Source organism: Trichosurus vulpecula, chromosome 1, assembly GCF_011100635.1.
Source record: "Trichosurus vulpecula isolate mTriVul1 chromosome 1, mTriVul1.pri, whole genome shotgun sequence".
Taxonomy (NCBI): domain Eukaryota; kingdom Metazoa; phylum Chordata; class Mammalia; order Diprotodontia; family Phalangeridae; genus Trichosurus; species Trichosurus vulpecula.
The window spans coordinates 48123066-48138951 of record NC_050573.1 but is presented as its reverse complement, the minus strand read 5'-3'; the positions used below and the strand labels follow the sequence as shown (position 1 = coordinate 48138951).

General features: G+C 42.9%; 1 protein-coding gene across 1 annotated transcript in view; it reads left to right on the top strand.

The window, feature by feature from the left end:
- Positions 1 to 8224, top strand: part of GALNT9 (polypeptide N-acetylgalactosaminyltransferase 9) — a 300725-nt gene extending 292501 nt beyond the window's left edge. The window contains exons 10-11 of the mRNA XM_036767915.1: positions 2661 to 2828; positions 7312 to 8224. Of these exons, the coding sequence (XP_036623810.1) occupies positions 2661 to 2828; positions 7312 to 7458 (315 nt within the window). The 3' untranslated portion in view covers positions 7459 to 8224. The remainder of the gene's footprint in view (positions 1 to 2660; positions 2829 to 7311) is intronic.
- Positions 8225 to 15886: the final 7662 nt, after the last annotated feature.

Genomic DNA, 15886 nt, shown 5'->3' with positions numbered 1-15886 from the left:
TCAAAGAGTTTCTTTTCTCGCTGATGTAGTTTTCCCTTATTTTACAGATAAGGAATCACAGGGGCAGTGTTCAGATTCAAACCTCCATCCTCTGACTCTAAATCATGCCGAGACTTCCCTTGTTCCAGCCAGAGTCTGTCCTTCACCCTCACTCCCAAGCCCATCCCTACGATGACAGCCAAGGTCTCAGAAAATCCATCTGGGAGCTTTGCTCTTGTCATTGTTCAGTCATTTCAGTCATGTCTGATTCTCATTTGGGGTTTTCTTACAAAAATACTGGACTGGTTTGCCATTTCCTTCTCCAGCTCATTTTATAAATAAGGAAACTGAGGCAAACGGCATTAAGTGACTTGTCCAGGGTCATCCAGCTAGTAAATGTCTGAGGCCAGATTTGAACTCAGGAGTATGAATCTTCCTGACTCCTGGCCTGGTGCTCTATTCACTGTGCCATCTAGCTACCCACCATCTGGGAGCTAGTTCATCCTAACAGAACCCAGGCCAAAGATCCAAAGTCCTAGGCCATTCAGCTAAAGATCTGAGCCAGGGAAAGCATGGTTAATTTTTAAGCACACAGTAAAATTAATGACTGTCATTTGCAAGCCTTTAATTAAAGCTGATAGCACTTACCAAGATACTGGGCGAGTTTGAACTGGCTTAAACACACACACACACACACACACACACACACACACACACACACACACGTCTGATCGGAGGTTAAATCACTCACGCCTGTGTCTGGGCAGGAGGGGAGGGTGTTGAATTTAATCTCCTGTTCCTCACCTCATAAACTACCTGTGTTTATTAATAATAATAATGTTGTTATTATTATTTAGATACCTAGGTGTATATGTCACACTGATTGATTTTGCAATAACCTGCTCTTATAAAAATGAATATTGCCGTGGCTTTCCATTACCTCCAGCAGAGTTATTAAGACCAAGACGTGATGCCAGATAACATCTTGTCCCCTAGAGGTCTGGCCTGACTCACATATTGATGGGGCTCCGTGTTTTCCTAATGAAAGGCACTGGGATATTCAATGAAAGCCAAGAAAACACGCTCCTCTTTTCCTGTGAACACCCAGTTTGTTGACTGACTGACCAACTAACTAGTCTGTTACTCCACCCATATCTCAAACTCTCAGAAGCCAATGAGTTTACTTTCCTTGTTTTACAAATGGGGAAACTGAGGCCTGTGGAAATTTAGTGACTTACCAAAGGTCACTCAGGCACTGAACAGAAGAGGCAGGATATGAGCTAGGATCTTTTGACAACAGAACCACCACCTTACAGGGTGCTGGATAAGTAGAATTCACTAATTGACCCCAAACTGCAAACTGGCAGGAAGTGCAATCTCAAGGGCACCTAAGAGGGTTGCAATGTCACAGGTTTGGAGCTAGAGGGACCTCCGAGATCATTTAGTCCAATCCCTCTTATTCTACAGGTGAGGAAACTGAGGCCAGGGAATGACTTGCTCAGGGTCATTTGGGTTGAACCATGATTCGGACTCAGGTCCTCTGACTTCCAACCCATCGCTCTTCCCACTGTACCACACTGCCTCCGACCTTTGCTTTAATTTGTGTGACAGAGTTCCTCACCCACCCTCAGCCTCAGCAGCTTCATCTGGAAAAGACGAATAGCACTTACCTCATAAGGTTGTTAAAGAGCAGATAAAATTATATGTGTAAAAGCTGTATGAAGGTTAGCTGTCCGGTGGTTTTATTTCTGGTTTTTGGGTTTTTTTTTAGAGGGGCATAATGAATAGATAACTGAAACTACTAAGCTAGGAAGACCTGGCTTCAAATCTAACTGCCAACACTTACTAGCTGTGTGACCTTGGGCAAGTCGTGTAACCTCCATCGCTTCAGTTTTCTCATCTGCAGAATGGGCATAATAGTACCTACCACACGGAGTTGTTGTAAGGACTAATTGAGATAATCGTTGTAAAGCGCTTGGCACAGTGCCTGCCGCATAGGAAGCTCTATGTGAATAGGAGTTATTATTATTATTAATTATTATTAATGACACCTACCTCTCAGGGTTGTTGTGAGAATCAATTGAGATAATAGTTGTAAAGCGCTTAGCACAGTGCCTGCCACATAGTAAGCTCTATATGAATAGGAGTTATTATTATTATTAATTATTATTAATAACACCTACCTCTCAGGGTTGTTGTGAGAATCAATTGAGATAATAATTGTAAAGCACTTAGCACAGTGACTGGCACATATATAAATGTGAGTGGTGTTGCTGCTGCTGCTGATGACGATGATGATTAAATCATGGAGAAGATGACAACCTGCGTTGGTAGAGGGACTTTCCTCACCTGAGAGTTCCTCATGCCAAAGAAGCCATAGGTCTTATTCATAGACAGGTGGGACGAGATGGTCTTTGAGGTCCCTTTTGACTCCGAGATGCTCTAATTCTGAAGTAAGCAATCAATCTTTGGCATCCACCGACTGAAGACCAATCAGAGTCTTGGAAAGAAGAGGGAAATGGTCCTGCCCCCTTGGGTTGGACTCTTCACAATGGGTAGATGGATTTAATATCTCTCTCTCTCTCTCTCTCTCTCTCTCTCTCTCTCTCTCTCTCTCTCTCTCTCTCGTTCTCCCCCCCCCCCTCTCTCTCTCTTTATCTCTCTCTCTATCCCCCACCCAGCTGGTACGCTACAGTGCTGAGGGTCTGCTCCAGCTGGGGCCCCTTGGTTCCACCGCCTTTCTGCCAGACTCCAAGTGTCTCATTGATGACGGGAAAGGTCGGACACCCACCCTGAAGAAATGCGAGGATGTGTCCCGCCCTGCCCAGAGACTCTGGGACTTCACCCAGGTAAGAGCTGAGGTGTTGGGAAGAGAGCATTAGGAGCTCCTCCAATCCAACATTGTTTCCATTGTGTCATGCCCCCTCATAATTGTCTTTGATGAAAACCCTCGGGTTCCCGGACAAGTATCCTCAATTTCTGGCATTCAGAGAGGAACTCAGCCAGGAGAGACCTGCCCAGACAAGGACATGGGACTATTCTCATCAAAGCTAGGGAGCTATTGTGGGAGCCAGGGTAGACATGGGTCAAGGGCAGAGAAGAAGCAGCTTCATGCTAAACATATGATGGCACCTAGGATGACTCTACATATATAGAGAAACTGAGGCATGGTAATGGTAATGGTCCTGGAGGATTTCCAGGATCCAAGGGGAGCAGGAGCTAGCCAAGGGATGATCTGGAATAACTGTATCGTAGAATCACACAATTTGAAAATTGGAAGGGACCTCATTGGCCGTCTATTCCCAACCATGCACAAAAGGAATCCCCACTGTAATATACCTGATGAGTGGTCACCTAGCGTCTTCTTGGAGACATTTAAGGAGAGAAGACACACAACATCTCCAGGAAGTCCATTCAACCTCTGGACAGCTCTCACTGTGAGGACATTGTTCTCGACTTCAAGTCTCTGCTATTTCTATCCTTTGCTCCTGGATTTCTACGCTTTGCTCCTTGTTTGGATCTCTGGGCCAAATGGAACAAGTCTAGTCCCTACACTCTGAGCCTTCCATTCTCCAGGCTTCCAGGCTAAACATGCCCAGTTCCTTCAGCCAAGGGTGAGTTGAACCTAGTTAGAGTCTACGTCCCCCTTATAGCCATAAATTCAGTCTTGGCTTGTATCTATGCCTGCACCTCTTCCCAGAAGCAAGTCTTTTGAACCCAAGATAGCTGGCCTGAGACTTTGTGGTTGAGCATGCCTGATATCTGTCTTTTGGAGAGGGTCAGGGAGCTGAGGTGGGAGATTCCATTTCCCCCAAAGGTCTCTCATACTCACTAAATGAGGTAGCAGTTTTTTGCACTGTTTATATCAAACGCAGAAAGGAGTGAACCACCTTGGGGATTCTCAAGGAAGTGGTTTGTCTGGAGGGAAAGAGGACTAGGACATTTTATTGATTAGGTTAGCTCAAAGACTCACAAAATATCTAAGGTGGCATATAGTATTAGTGGAGGCAGAGCCAAGATGGCAGAGTAGAAGCAGGGATCTGCCTGAGATCTCCCCCCAGACCCCTCAAAATACCTGTAAAAATGACTTTAAACAAATTCTAGAGCAGCAGCAGTCACAAAATGACAGAGTGAAACAGATTTCCAGCCCAAGATAATTTGGAAGGCTGACAGAAAGGGTCTATTGCACCAGGTTTGGAGCAGAGCACATCCCAGAGTGGGCCATGCCAGCACAGAAGGGGTTGGATCAGGCCTCAGGGCACTGAATCACTGGCAACTGTGGTATTTTCCAGACTTCTCAACCTACAAATGCCAAAGACAGCTTCGAAGGTCAGTGGGAAAGGTCTCTCACCTTGGTGAGAGAGGAGCATGGTCCAGCCCCAGCCCCAGGGTGGCAATTGCTTCTGGAGCTCTCAGCCTACAGACAGTGGGGAAATCAAGTGACTAATCTGGGTCACAGTCCTGGTTGGCGGTCCTGGGATGAGGAGGAGCACTGGCATGGTAGAGCTTGTAGTGGCTGTGGTGAGGGAATCCTCACAGTTCCAAGGCAGAAAAGAGTGCTTGTGGTTGCCCAGAGGAGAGGACAGAAAAAGAGTAAACACCTCTCCTTTGATCATGCCACTTTGGAAGAAATGAAAATTTACAGGTCCCTAGAGATATCTTTGAAAATAACTGCACAAAACCCCTGAAGCTTGGGGCAATACACCCTCCACTTAACAAAGAGATCAGAAGTCAAGTAATTGGCTGGGAAATGAGCAAACAGAGGGAAACAAGAAGACTATAGAAGATTACTTTCTTGGTGTAATGGTATTTTCTTATGTCCTTGGTGACAAGGAAGATCAAAGCATACAACCAGAGGAAGACAAGAAAGTCAAAGCTCCTACATCCAGAGCCTCCAAGAAAAGTATGAAATGATCTCAGGCAATGAAAGAGCTCACAAAGGATGTTGAAAACCAAGTAAGAGAAGTAGAGGAATAACTGGGAAGACAAATGAGAGCAACACAAAAAAATTATGAAAAATGAGTCAACAGCTTGCTAAAGGAGACCCAAAAATGCTGAAGAAAATAATACCTTTAAAAATAGACTGACCCAAATGGCAAAAGAAGTCAAAAAAGCCAATGAGGAGAATAATTCTTTAAAAAGCAGAATTAGCCAAATGGAAAAGGAGGTCCAAAAGCTCACTGAAGAAAATAATTCCTTAAAAATTAGAATGGAGCAAATGGAAGCTAATGACTTTATGAGAAATCAAGAAATTATAAAACAAAACCAAAAGAATGAAAAATAGAAGATAATATGAAATATCTCATAGGAAAAACAACTGATTTGGAAAATAGATCCAGGAGAGATAATTTAAAAATAATTGGAGTACCCAAAAGCCATGATCAAAAAAAAAGAGCCTAGACATCATCGTTCAAGAAACTATCAAGGAAAACTGCCCTGATATTTTAGAACCAGAAGGTAAAATAGAAATGGAACTAATCCACCAATCACCTTCTGAAAGACATCCCAAAAGGAAAACTCCTAGGAATATTGTAGCCAAATTCCGGAGTTCCCAGGTCAAGGAGAAAATATGAGAAGCAGCCAGAAAGAAACAATTCAAGTATTATGGAAATACTTGTACAAAGTATTTCAAATATACAATAGTACAAAGAAAAATATAATAAGATGTAGCAGCTTCTACACTAAGGGGTAGAGGGCTTGGAATATTATATCCCAGAGGTCAAAGGAGGTAGGATTAAAACCAAGAATCACCTACCCAGCAAAACTGAGTATAATACTTCCGAGGGAAAAATGGAATTTCAAGGAGATAGAGGACTTCCAGGCATTCTTGTTGAAAAGACCAGAGCTGAATAGAAAATTTGACTTTCAAATGCAAGAACCAAGAGAAACACGAAAAGGTATACAGGAAAGGGAAGCCATAAGGAACTTATTAAAGTCGAACTGTTTACGTTCCTACATGGAAAGATGATATTTGTAACTCATGAGATCTTTCTCAGTATTAGAGTAGAGGAAAATATATATGTATAGATATATATATATATATATATATATATATATATATATAGTATGTATGTATGTAGATATATGTGTATATACACACACATATGTATGTATGTACGTGTATGTATGTATGTGTATAGGCATGTATATATGTGTGCATATAAAAGTGTGTATATAGATATAGATATATAGACAGAGAACACAGGGTGAGCTGAATAAGAAGGGATGATACCTAAAAAATAAAATTAAGTATTGAGAGGAGGTACTGGGAGAAAGAGAAAGGGAGAGGTAGAATGCAGTAAATCATCTCACATAAGTCAAGAAAGAGCTTTTACAATGGAGGGGAAGATGGGGGAGGTAAGAGGGAATAAGTGAGCCTTACTCTCATCAGTTGGCTTAAGGAAGGAATAACATGCACACTCATTTGGGTATGGAAATCTATCTCACCCTACAGGAAAGCAGGGGGTAAAGAGATAAGAGAGGGGGGATAATAGAAGGGACAGCAGATTGGGGGAAGGGGTAATCAGAAGCAAACACTTTGCGGAGGGACAGGTCAAAGGAGAGAATAGAATAAAAGGAAGGCAGGACAGGAGAGAGGGAAATATAGTTAGTCTTTCACAACATGACTGTTACGGAAGTGTTTTGCACGACTACACATGTAAAACCCATATCGAACTGTTTACTTTCTCAATGAAGGTAGGTGGGGAAGGAAGAAGAGAGAGAATGTGGAACTCAAAGTTTTAAAAATGAAGGTTAAAAATTGTTTTTACATGCAACTGTGAAAAAAGATATACAGGCAATGGGGTATAGAAATCTGTCTTGTCCCACAGGAAAATAGAAGGGAAGGGGATTAGAGAAGGGGGCGGGGGTGATAGAAGGGAGGACAGATTGGAGGAAGGAGTAATCAGAATGCATACTGTCCTGGGGTGGGGGGAGGGGAGAGATGAGGAAAAAATTTGGAATTCAAAATCTTGCAGAAGCGAATGTTGAAAACTGAAAAAAAAAAAAAAAACAAATTAAAAATTGCCCAAATGTACATATATATAGTATTAGTGGGAAGAATTGTGTTCTGTTAAATATAATTCTACTTTTTACTACTACAAAAAAAAAGGAATATCTAAAGTGGAAAGAATCCTAACTATGTGGGTGTGGGCATAGTATCCTAAATGGGAGGGGGGGGAGACAATAGCACAAATCATCCAGTCATCCTTGTCTTTGTTCCAGGAAGCTATGACCATCACCATCATGTGTATGTAGGTCCTTTAGGAAGGGAATCACCTGAGATCCTCCTCATTAACCTCATTTCCTTTCTGTCTCCTCTCCCCACCCCAGAATGGCCCCATTGTGAGCAGAGACACAGGAAGGTGTCTGGAAGTGGAAATGTCCAAAGAGGCTAATTTTGGTCTCCGATTGGTGGTGCAGAGGTGCTCGGGACAAAAATGGATGATTAGAAACTGGATTAAACATGGACGACACTGATGAGGACCCCTCTCACCCTCCTCATGAGAGGATACCCTCTTCACTCCTCTTCTTCCCAGACCTGGTGGTGAGAAAATCTATGGGAAGGAGACAAGGGTTGCTTACTAAGGATTAGGTCACCAAGCCTGGGGTCCCCACTGACCCCACAGCTCTCCTCCCATGGACACCAAGAAGGAAGAAGCTGTCTCATTCACTATTTCTGGCCCAAAATGGGACCAGCCATTGGGCTTCCTGGCAGCCTATTTCTCTACTCCTACAGAGCAATGGAAAACCCTCTTGCCCCTGTGTGGAGTCCAGAGGGAACCATATCAAGAGAACCCTCCTTGGACAGATGATTCCTCAGCTTTAAATTACTGGATTGGTGCACAACTCCTCTGATAAAGAATCATGTGCCTTTTCTACTCTATTTCCTATTTGAGCCACCTAGGACAGCTCCCCTCATTGGGAGGCAGCCACATCTTCAGCATGTATGGACTTCTTGTGTTAATGCCCCAACATGTAAATAAATCCACTGTAAAATTTGCACCTTGGTCCATGTCAAGGGTAGCTTCCTGAGAGTCTGTTTGGGATCCAGAGCCCACATCCCAGGGTACAGATCCCCCAAGACCTCCTCTGGGACCCCAGCGATGGAGCCAGGAATCCAGCCAATTATTGGCTGACTTGGCCAATGTCCTCTTGCTCTTTGGATTTCTTGAGCCACAAGGCATAGAGGAACAGGCTCTGCTTCTAAGGGATGAGTGAAGCAATTGGTCTGTGCCCTTCCCCCACGCACCCCCCCACACACACATATACATATACATACATACACTCATTGTGACCAGACAAAGCAGAGAAGAGATGGTTTCATCACCCGCTGCTCTGGCCCTTTTTGAGTCTGAGACCAAGAAGCCATTGGCCAGTGACTACATACAAGGGGCTCATGTTTTGGGAAATTGTTCTGCCCCCTTCTCACCCACCACTGACAGTGGTGCCTTCCCAGACACGGGCACTGCAGGCAGCAGCCCTGACTAGGAGGAAGAGCACTTTGGGTATGGCGGACGTGGAAAGATTTCCTCCAGAGGTTTCCACAGTGTCCAAATTCCCAGGACAGACAATGGGCACTGGTTACTCGGAGCTGATTTTTTTTTGCATCAAATTAAAAGACAACATTTGACCATCATTATGGGGGGAAATTCTTTATTTGTGCCAGTCTGCATGTGGCACTTTGTGGGGAGGAGAGGGTGGTAAAAGACTCTGCCTTTAGAGAGATAGTAATTTGAGGCAGATCAGAATAAGGTGGGCAAGCAGTCAATTGAGCATACACTAAACTTACACAGATAAACATGGGCATGTCAACCAGTCTATATCTACTGTTCACCAGGTACCAAGCAAGCTAAGCACTGAGGATACACAGAAAGGCAAAAACATAGCCCCTGCCCTCAAGGAGCTTGCATTCTAATGGGGAAAGCAACATGAAATTAGGTAAATACAAGCTATATACAAAGTAGAGGGGTAGTAATCTGAGAAGGAAGGCATTAAAAGCTGGCAATCCTGGGAAGGCTTCCTGTAGAAGGTGGGATATGAGCAGAACCTTGAAGAAAGCCAGGGAAGCCAGGAGCAGAGTTGAAAAGGGAGACCGTTCCAGACATGCAGAACAATCAGTGAAAAAGCATAGAGGAGATGTCTTGCATAAAGTTGACCATCATTGCTAGATCAGAGACTACATGGAAAGAAGGGTAAGGCCTAAGACTGAAAAGGTAGGAAAGTGCCAGATATAGATTTAGATATGTGTATATAGAAATAGATATGTGCATATAGATATAGATATGTGTATATAGATATATATAGTGCATATACATGTGTGTGGTGTGTGTGTATGTTTGCATGAATGTATGTATTATGTATATGTATGCCTATATGTGTGTATAAAAAGAAGGGGGAGGGGTGAGAAAGTCCAAGGACCGAAAGGATGGGAGAATCCTGATGCCATGTTGTTAGATGAGGGAATAAGTAATAAGGAAGAGGAAAGGGGGGAGGGGAAGTAGGAGAACAGGGATGCAAAGATGATGGTGGGGGGAAGAAAGAAGACAGCAGTGGTGGAACAGGCTGAAGAGGACTTTACAGAAGCCCATCCTACCAAGACATCCCTAGAAACATTGAAAGTCCAAATGGGTTTTTTTTAAAGACAAAAGGAAACAAAGAGTTGATGGGGCAGGGGAGATAAAGGCAAGGCATTTCAAGAGATCACTCCAGCATACTGCCTTTGCTTCATCTGGGGTTTCTGATTTCATTTTTTAAAAGGCAAAGAGAATTGATGAACATCTGGCAAATGGAATGGTCAAGAAGTACGGGAAATTTTACCAGGGAATTCTGTGTTGGCCTTCCATGCTTAACCAACCAGAGTCAGGAAGCAATCATCTCTCCCGATGAGAAAGCAATTATCTACACCATTCATATCAAACACAGAGGGAGTGAACCACCTTGGGGATTCTCAAGGAAGTGGTTTGTCTAGAGGGGAAGAGGACATTTTGTTGGTTGGTTTTGTTAGCTCAATGGCTCATAGAGAATCTGAGGAGGAAGGAATCTTAGCTAGGTGACCATGTGCAAATCATCTGCCCTTGTCAAGCCCGTTTCCTCATCTGTAAAACGGAAATAATCAAGACAACCACTATTTTAAATACCTACTGTGTGCCAGGCACTGTGTTAAGCCCTGAGCATACAAAGAAAGACAAAAACAGTCTATGCCCTCAAAGAGTTCACAGCCTAATGGGGAGACAACATGCAAACAGCTATATGCAAGCAATATAGAGAGCATAAATTGGAGATAATCTCAGAGGGAAAGCACTAGGTGATTCTGCAGAGGCTGCTTGTAGGAAATGGAGCCTCAGCTGAGATTTGAAGGAAACTAGGGAATTTAGGAGGCAGGAGTGAGGAAGAAAAGTATTTCAGGCATGTTGTGGGGGACAGTCAAGAAAAAAGCTCAGAGCCAGGAGATGGAGCACCTCATGTGAGGAACAGCTGGTGTCACCAGATCAAAAAATACATGGAGGGGCGGGGGTGGGGGTTAAGAAGACTAGAAAGGGACAGAGGGGGGCAGGTTATGAAGGGCTTTGATTGCCAAATGGAGGGTTTTGTATTTGATCCTGAAAGCGATAGGAAACTGCTGGAGTTTTTTGAATGGGGGAGGGAAGTGGCAGGGAAGGGGTGACATGATCAGACTTCATTATAAGATTGCTGCGAAGAAGAAATGAGATAACACACATAAAAGCCACTTATGCAAACTTTAATGGAAGGAATAAATGTCAGAGGCAGCCTGGCATAGTAGATAGAGAGCTATCTTGGAATCAGGAAGACTCGGCCGGGCTCAAGCCCTGCCTCTGACCCGTACATGTTGTGTAACCCTTGGCAAATCACTTAACCTTACTCCTTAACACTTACTCCTAAAATTCAGAGAGAGTGCAGACATGCATTCGTAAAAGGAAATCCCTATGCTGGTGAAATCACCAGTCCAGACAGAATATTATTATCAGCTAGTCTAACCCCCACATTCCATTTTGCAGATGGGGAGACTGAGGCCAAAAGAGGATCGTAGAATCATTTATTCTATGAGAAATATCATGGGAAGTAACATGGTATAATAAATAGTGTCTTAGTCCTGAGGCCAGGAAGACTTGGGTTCAAAGCCAGTCTTGGATATTTACTAGCTGGGTGACACCTAAGCCTCAGCTTTCTCATCTGCAAAATGGAGATAATAACAACACCTACTTCCTAGGGTGATTGTAAGAATCACGGTACTTGAAGGGCTTAGCAAACCTAAGAGCATGATATCCACATGTGTTGTTCTTATTTGGAGCTGCACGGGACTTTGGAGACCAACCCCAGAGGTTTCCAACATTTTTTGTTCTGTGAACCCCTTTCAACAACAACAACAACAAAGGTTGTAAACCCCCATGGTCATTTAATATGTTACTCATCATATTCTACAATTATTCATTTAAAAGTTTTTAGCATGAACACCTTAAACCATTGGCATGAAACCTCAAAGGGTTCTCAAACCAATAAATGGAAACCACCATTCAACCTTCTATTTTTACAGATTGGTAAACTGAGGCCCAGAGAGATGAAATAAGAAAACAGTAATTTTCCTTTCTAAAGAATAAAAGACTTAAGTTTAGAGCTTTTCAGCACCTTAGAGGTTATCTAGTACAACCCTCTCATTTTACAGTTAAAGAAACTGAGTCTCCAAAAAGGTAAGGGACCTCCTCCAGATGATGCTAGTAAGCAGCAAAAGAAAAGGACTCACCCAGGATCATATAGTGAATGCCACAGGGCACTTAAATGGTGTAGAAGATGGAGTGCTAGACCTGGAGTCAGGAAGACCCGAGTTCAGATCCAGCATCAGAGACTAGCTGTGTGACCCTGAGCAAGTCACTTAATCTTCAGTTTCCTCAGTTTCCTAATCCTTCTAGGTCCTTGTGAATGCATTACCATCCTATTAATTGCAATCCAATTCAACAAATACATGTCTAAATACCTTCTATTTGCCAGGCATAGTGGTAAGTGCTCAAGACAATTTTTTTAAGTCACAGAGTATCAGAGTTGGAAGGGACCCAATCCAATACTTATCTGAATAGGAATTCCTTCTACCACATACCTAGTAATTCATCATTCAGTCTTCATTTAAAGACCTCCAGTAAGGAATGCTCCATTGTCTCTCAAGGCATCTTACCCCATTTGGGGATATCTCTGATGATTAGGAAGTTTCTTTGCATCAAGCTGAAATCTACCTCTCTACATCTTCTACCCCTTGGGTCTAGCTCTGCCCTCTGGGTCCAAGCAAAGCACTCTGTCCATGTTCAGTCATGTCTGACTCTCCATGACCCCATTTTGGGGTCTTCTTGGCAAAGATACTGGAGTAGCTTGCCATTTCCTCCTCCAGCTCATTTTACAGATAAGGAAACTGAGTCAAACAGGGTTAAGTGACTTGCCCAGACTCCTCAGGTAAAGGGCATAGTCTGAATAATCTGAATTGCTTAGGCTTGGGGGACTAATTCTGTTTCGTCCCAGCTCTGCCCTTTCCCTTGGCCATGGAGACCTGGATGAGGATGGTTCCAGGCTGATCTCAGGACAAAAATATTCTTTATCTGGGACTTATGTTAATACAGATGCCAAAGCTGAGGTGTGGGGCCTCATTTTACTAAGGAAGAGAGAAGCCTTCAAAGGTCATCGTGAACCCTGATCTCTCACTGCAGTTTGCATCTGGCTTCTCGGGGTCTAGGCAACTGGTCAGGGTTATCCTTAAACAACAGCCTCCTGAATGAGGCAAGAATAAATTACCATACATTTGTCATGTGAAATGTACTTCATCTGTTCTAAAAACATCTTTGACAATATCGAAAATACCTGCGGTTCAAACCAATGTAAAATTGGCCCACATCTTCCCTATTTACGATTCATAAAGCCAATTGGCAGTCAGGCTAAAGCTGGCTCGATGGATGTCCTCACAAGATCTGACAGGTTGCCTGACGTCTTGGAAATTGCTTCTCAAAATCTTAATAAACTTCACATCCTGTCAGGAAGTAGGGTCCCTCCAAGCTTGAAATGCATTGAGCCTACTCTGTGCATGGCCACAAAGCCTGCCTTGGAGAGAAGGTGAGGGTATGGTGCAGTCCACTTCTTCTCTGATACTTCCACAAACAGTGCTGTGGGAAAGGAGGTGAATTTGGACTCGCAGGACCTGAGTTCAAATCTCAGCTCTGACATTCACTACCTGTAAGCAAGCAAATCATTTCACTTTTCTCGGTTTCCTCCTCTGCAAAATAAAGAGAGAAGAGTTGGACCAGATGGCCTTTCAAAAAAAAATCACTCTAATTTTTATTTATTTCTTTTGTTTGTAAATCATCATCATTTCAGAGCACATCCCTTCCTACTCCTCCCCAACCCAACAAGTCCTGTCTCATAACACAGTATTCAGTTGGAGTTTTTAGTTCTTCCCGCTAACACCATGGAGATTATTGTCCATATCACTTTCCTCCTCTTGCTCAACCCACTTTGCATCAGTGGAACCTGCTGCTTCTTATCATCAGATGCTAATTCTAGAGTCAGAAGAGAACTCAGAGGTCATTGAATCTAGCCCCCTCATTTTACACATGAGGAAACTGAGACCCAGGGAAGGGAAGAAGGGACTCACCCAAGGTCATATAGGAAGCATCAGAAAAGGGATTTGAACTCAGTTCCTCTAACTCCAGAGCCAGTGCTCCTTCTACTGTAATTTTTGTTGTTCAGTCATGCCCAAATCTTCATGACCCCATTTAGATGCTGGAGTGGTTTGCCATTTCCTTCTGTGGCTCATTTTACAGATGAAGAAACTGAGTTAAACAGGGTTAAGTGACTTCCCCAGAGTCACACAGCTAGTAAGTGTCTGAGACTGAACTTGAACTCACAAAGATGAGTCTTCCTGATTCCAAACCCAGTTCCCTAGACACTGCATCACCCAGCTGCCCACATTCCACTGCAATATCAGTTCATATAAGTCTTCCCATACTTCTCTGAATTACTCATATTCATCCATTCTTATGGCATAGTAATATTCCACTACATTCACAAGTAATAATTTTTTAGCAATTCCCCAACTGATGGGCACTAGATGACTTTTAGGGGAGGCTTCCAGCTCTAAATCAGTGATCCAATTATCTTATTAGAAATAAGCAAAGGTAATTATCTCCATGGACTGTCTGCTAAACAGTCAGAACTATAGAAGTCTGTGTGTTATATAGAAACGCCCGTAGGGTTTTATTCATTCAACATCAATTATGAAATCAAAAGTTTAGTGAGCACCTGCAGAGCACTGAACCCAGTGGTCAGAACATTAAAAACACGAGAAAATAGAGAAACAACACTAGTAAGTCAGAAATAGCAAGCCTGGATTTGGGCAAAACATTTGACAAAGGCTGCCATACTTTTCTTGTGGACAAAATGAAAGATGAGTTAGATCATAGCACACTTAGGTGGATAGAGAAATGATTTCATGACTGGACCCCAAAAGAGGTCATTAATTGGTCACTGCCAACTTGGAGGATGGTCTCAATCAGAGAGCCCATAAATTCTGTCCTTAACCCTGGTCTGTTTAAAATGTTTATCTGTGGGGGGGGGGCAGCTAGGTGGCACAGTGAGTAGAGCACCGGCCCTGGAGTCAGGAGGACCTGAGCTGAGTTCAAATCCGACCTCAGACACTTGACACATGTACTAGCTGTGTGACCTTGGGCAAATCACTTAACCCCAATTGCCCTGCCAAAAAGCAAAAAAAAAAAAACTGTTTATCTATTACTGGGCTAAAATCATAGATACCATGTTTATTCAGATCTTGTGAGGACATCTATCAAGTCAGTTTGCAAATGACATGAAGCTAAGAGGGACAGCTCCCACATTGGATGACAGACTCAGGATATAAAAACATCTCAGTAGGATTCAAAGCTCAGGAAGCCAAAATATCTGAAAGATAAGTCACATCAAAAATAAAATTAAATGGGGACAAATGTAAAATCCTACACTTGAGCTCAAAAAGTCAACTTCACAAGCATAGGCTGGAGAGACATTGACAATTTGTATGAAATGGATCAAATCTCATGAGTTCTTAGGTTGTCATGATGCAGACATGGTGTCCAAACAAGCTAAGTAAAAATTCTGCTACACTATGCCACATGCAGACCACATTAGGAACATTGTGCTCAGTTCTGGATATCACCTTTTAGAAAGGGCATTGACAAGCTCAAGAGCATTCCAAGGCAGACAACAAAAATGATGAAACACTGGAGACCATGTCATTCCAAGATTGGTCAATGGCACTGGGGAAGAAAAAACTTAGGAGAAATGATTTTCTCCACATTTTGGAAGGGTTATTATGAGGAAAAGGAACTAGGCTTATTCTGGTTGGCTCTAGAGGGGAGAATCAAAAACCATAAGTAGAAGATATGGAGAGAAAGATTTCATCTTGGTGTAAAGAGGACTTTGCCGACAATGAGATCTCTCTAAAAGTGGCCAGGATTCCCCTCACTAAAGGTCTTTAGTCAGAGGCTGGATGGCCACTGCAGGGCGTATTCATAGAAGAGATTTGTGTTCCATTATAACGTAATAACTAGCATTTATACAGAGCTTAGAAATTTGCAGAACACTTCATGAGTCATCTCATTTGCTTTCCACAACAATTCTGTGAGATAAGTGATATTATTATCCCATTTTAGAGATGAGGAAACTGAAGCAAACAGAGACCTACACAGCTAAAAGAGGGTAAGCAGGTGGTGTGGTGGATAGAGTACTAGCCCTGGAGTCAGGAAGACCTGAGTTCAAGTCCGATCTCAGACACTTAACCTTGGCAAGTCACTTCACCCTGTTTGCCTCAGTTTCCTCATCTGTAAAATAAACTGGCGAAGGAAATGGCCAACCATTCCAG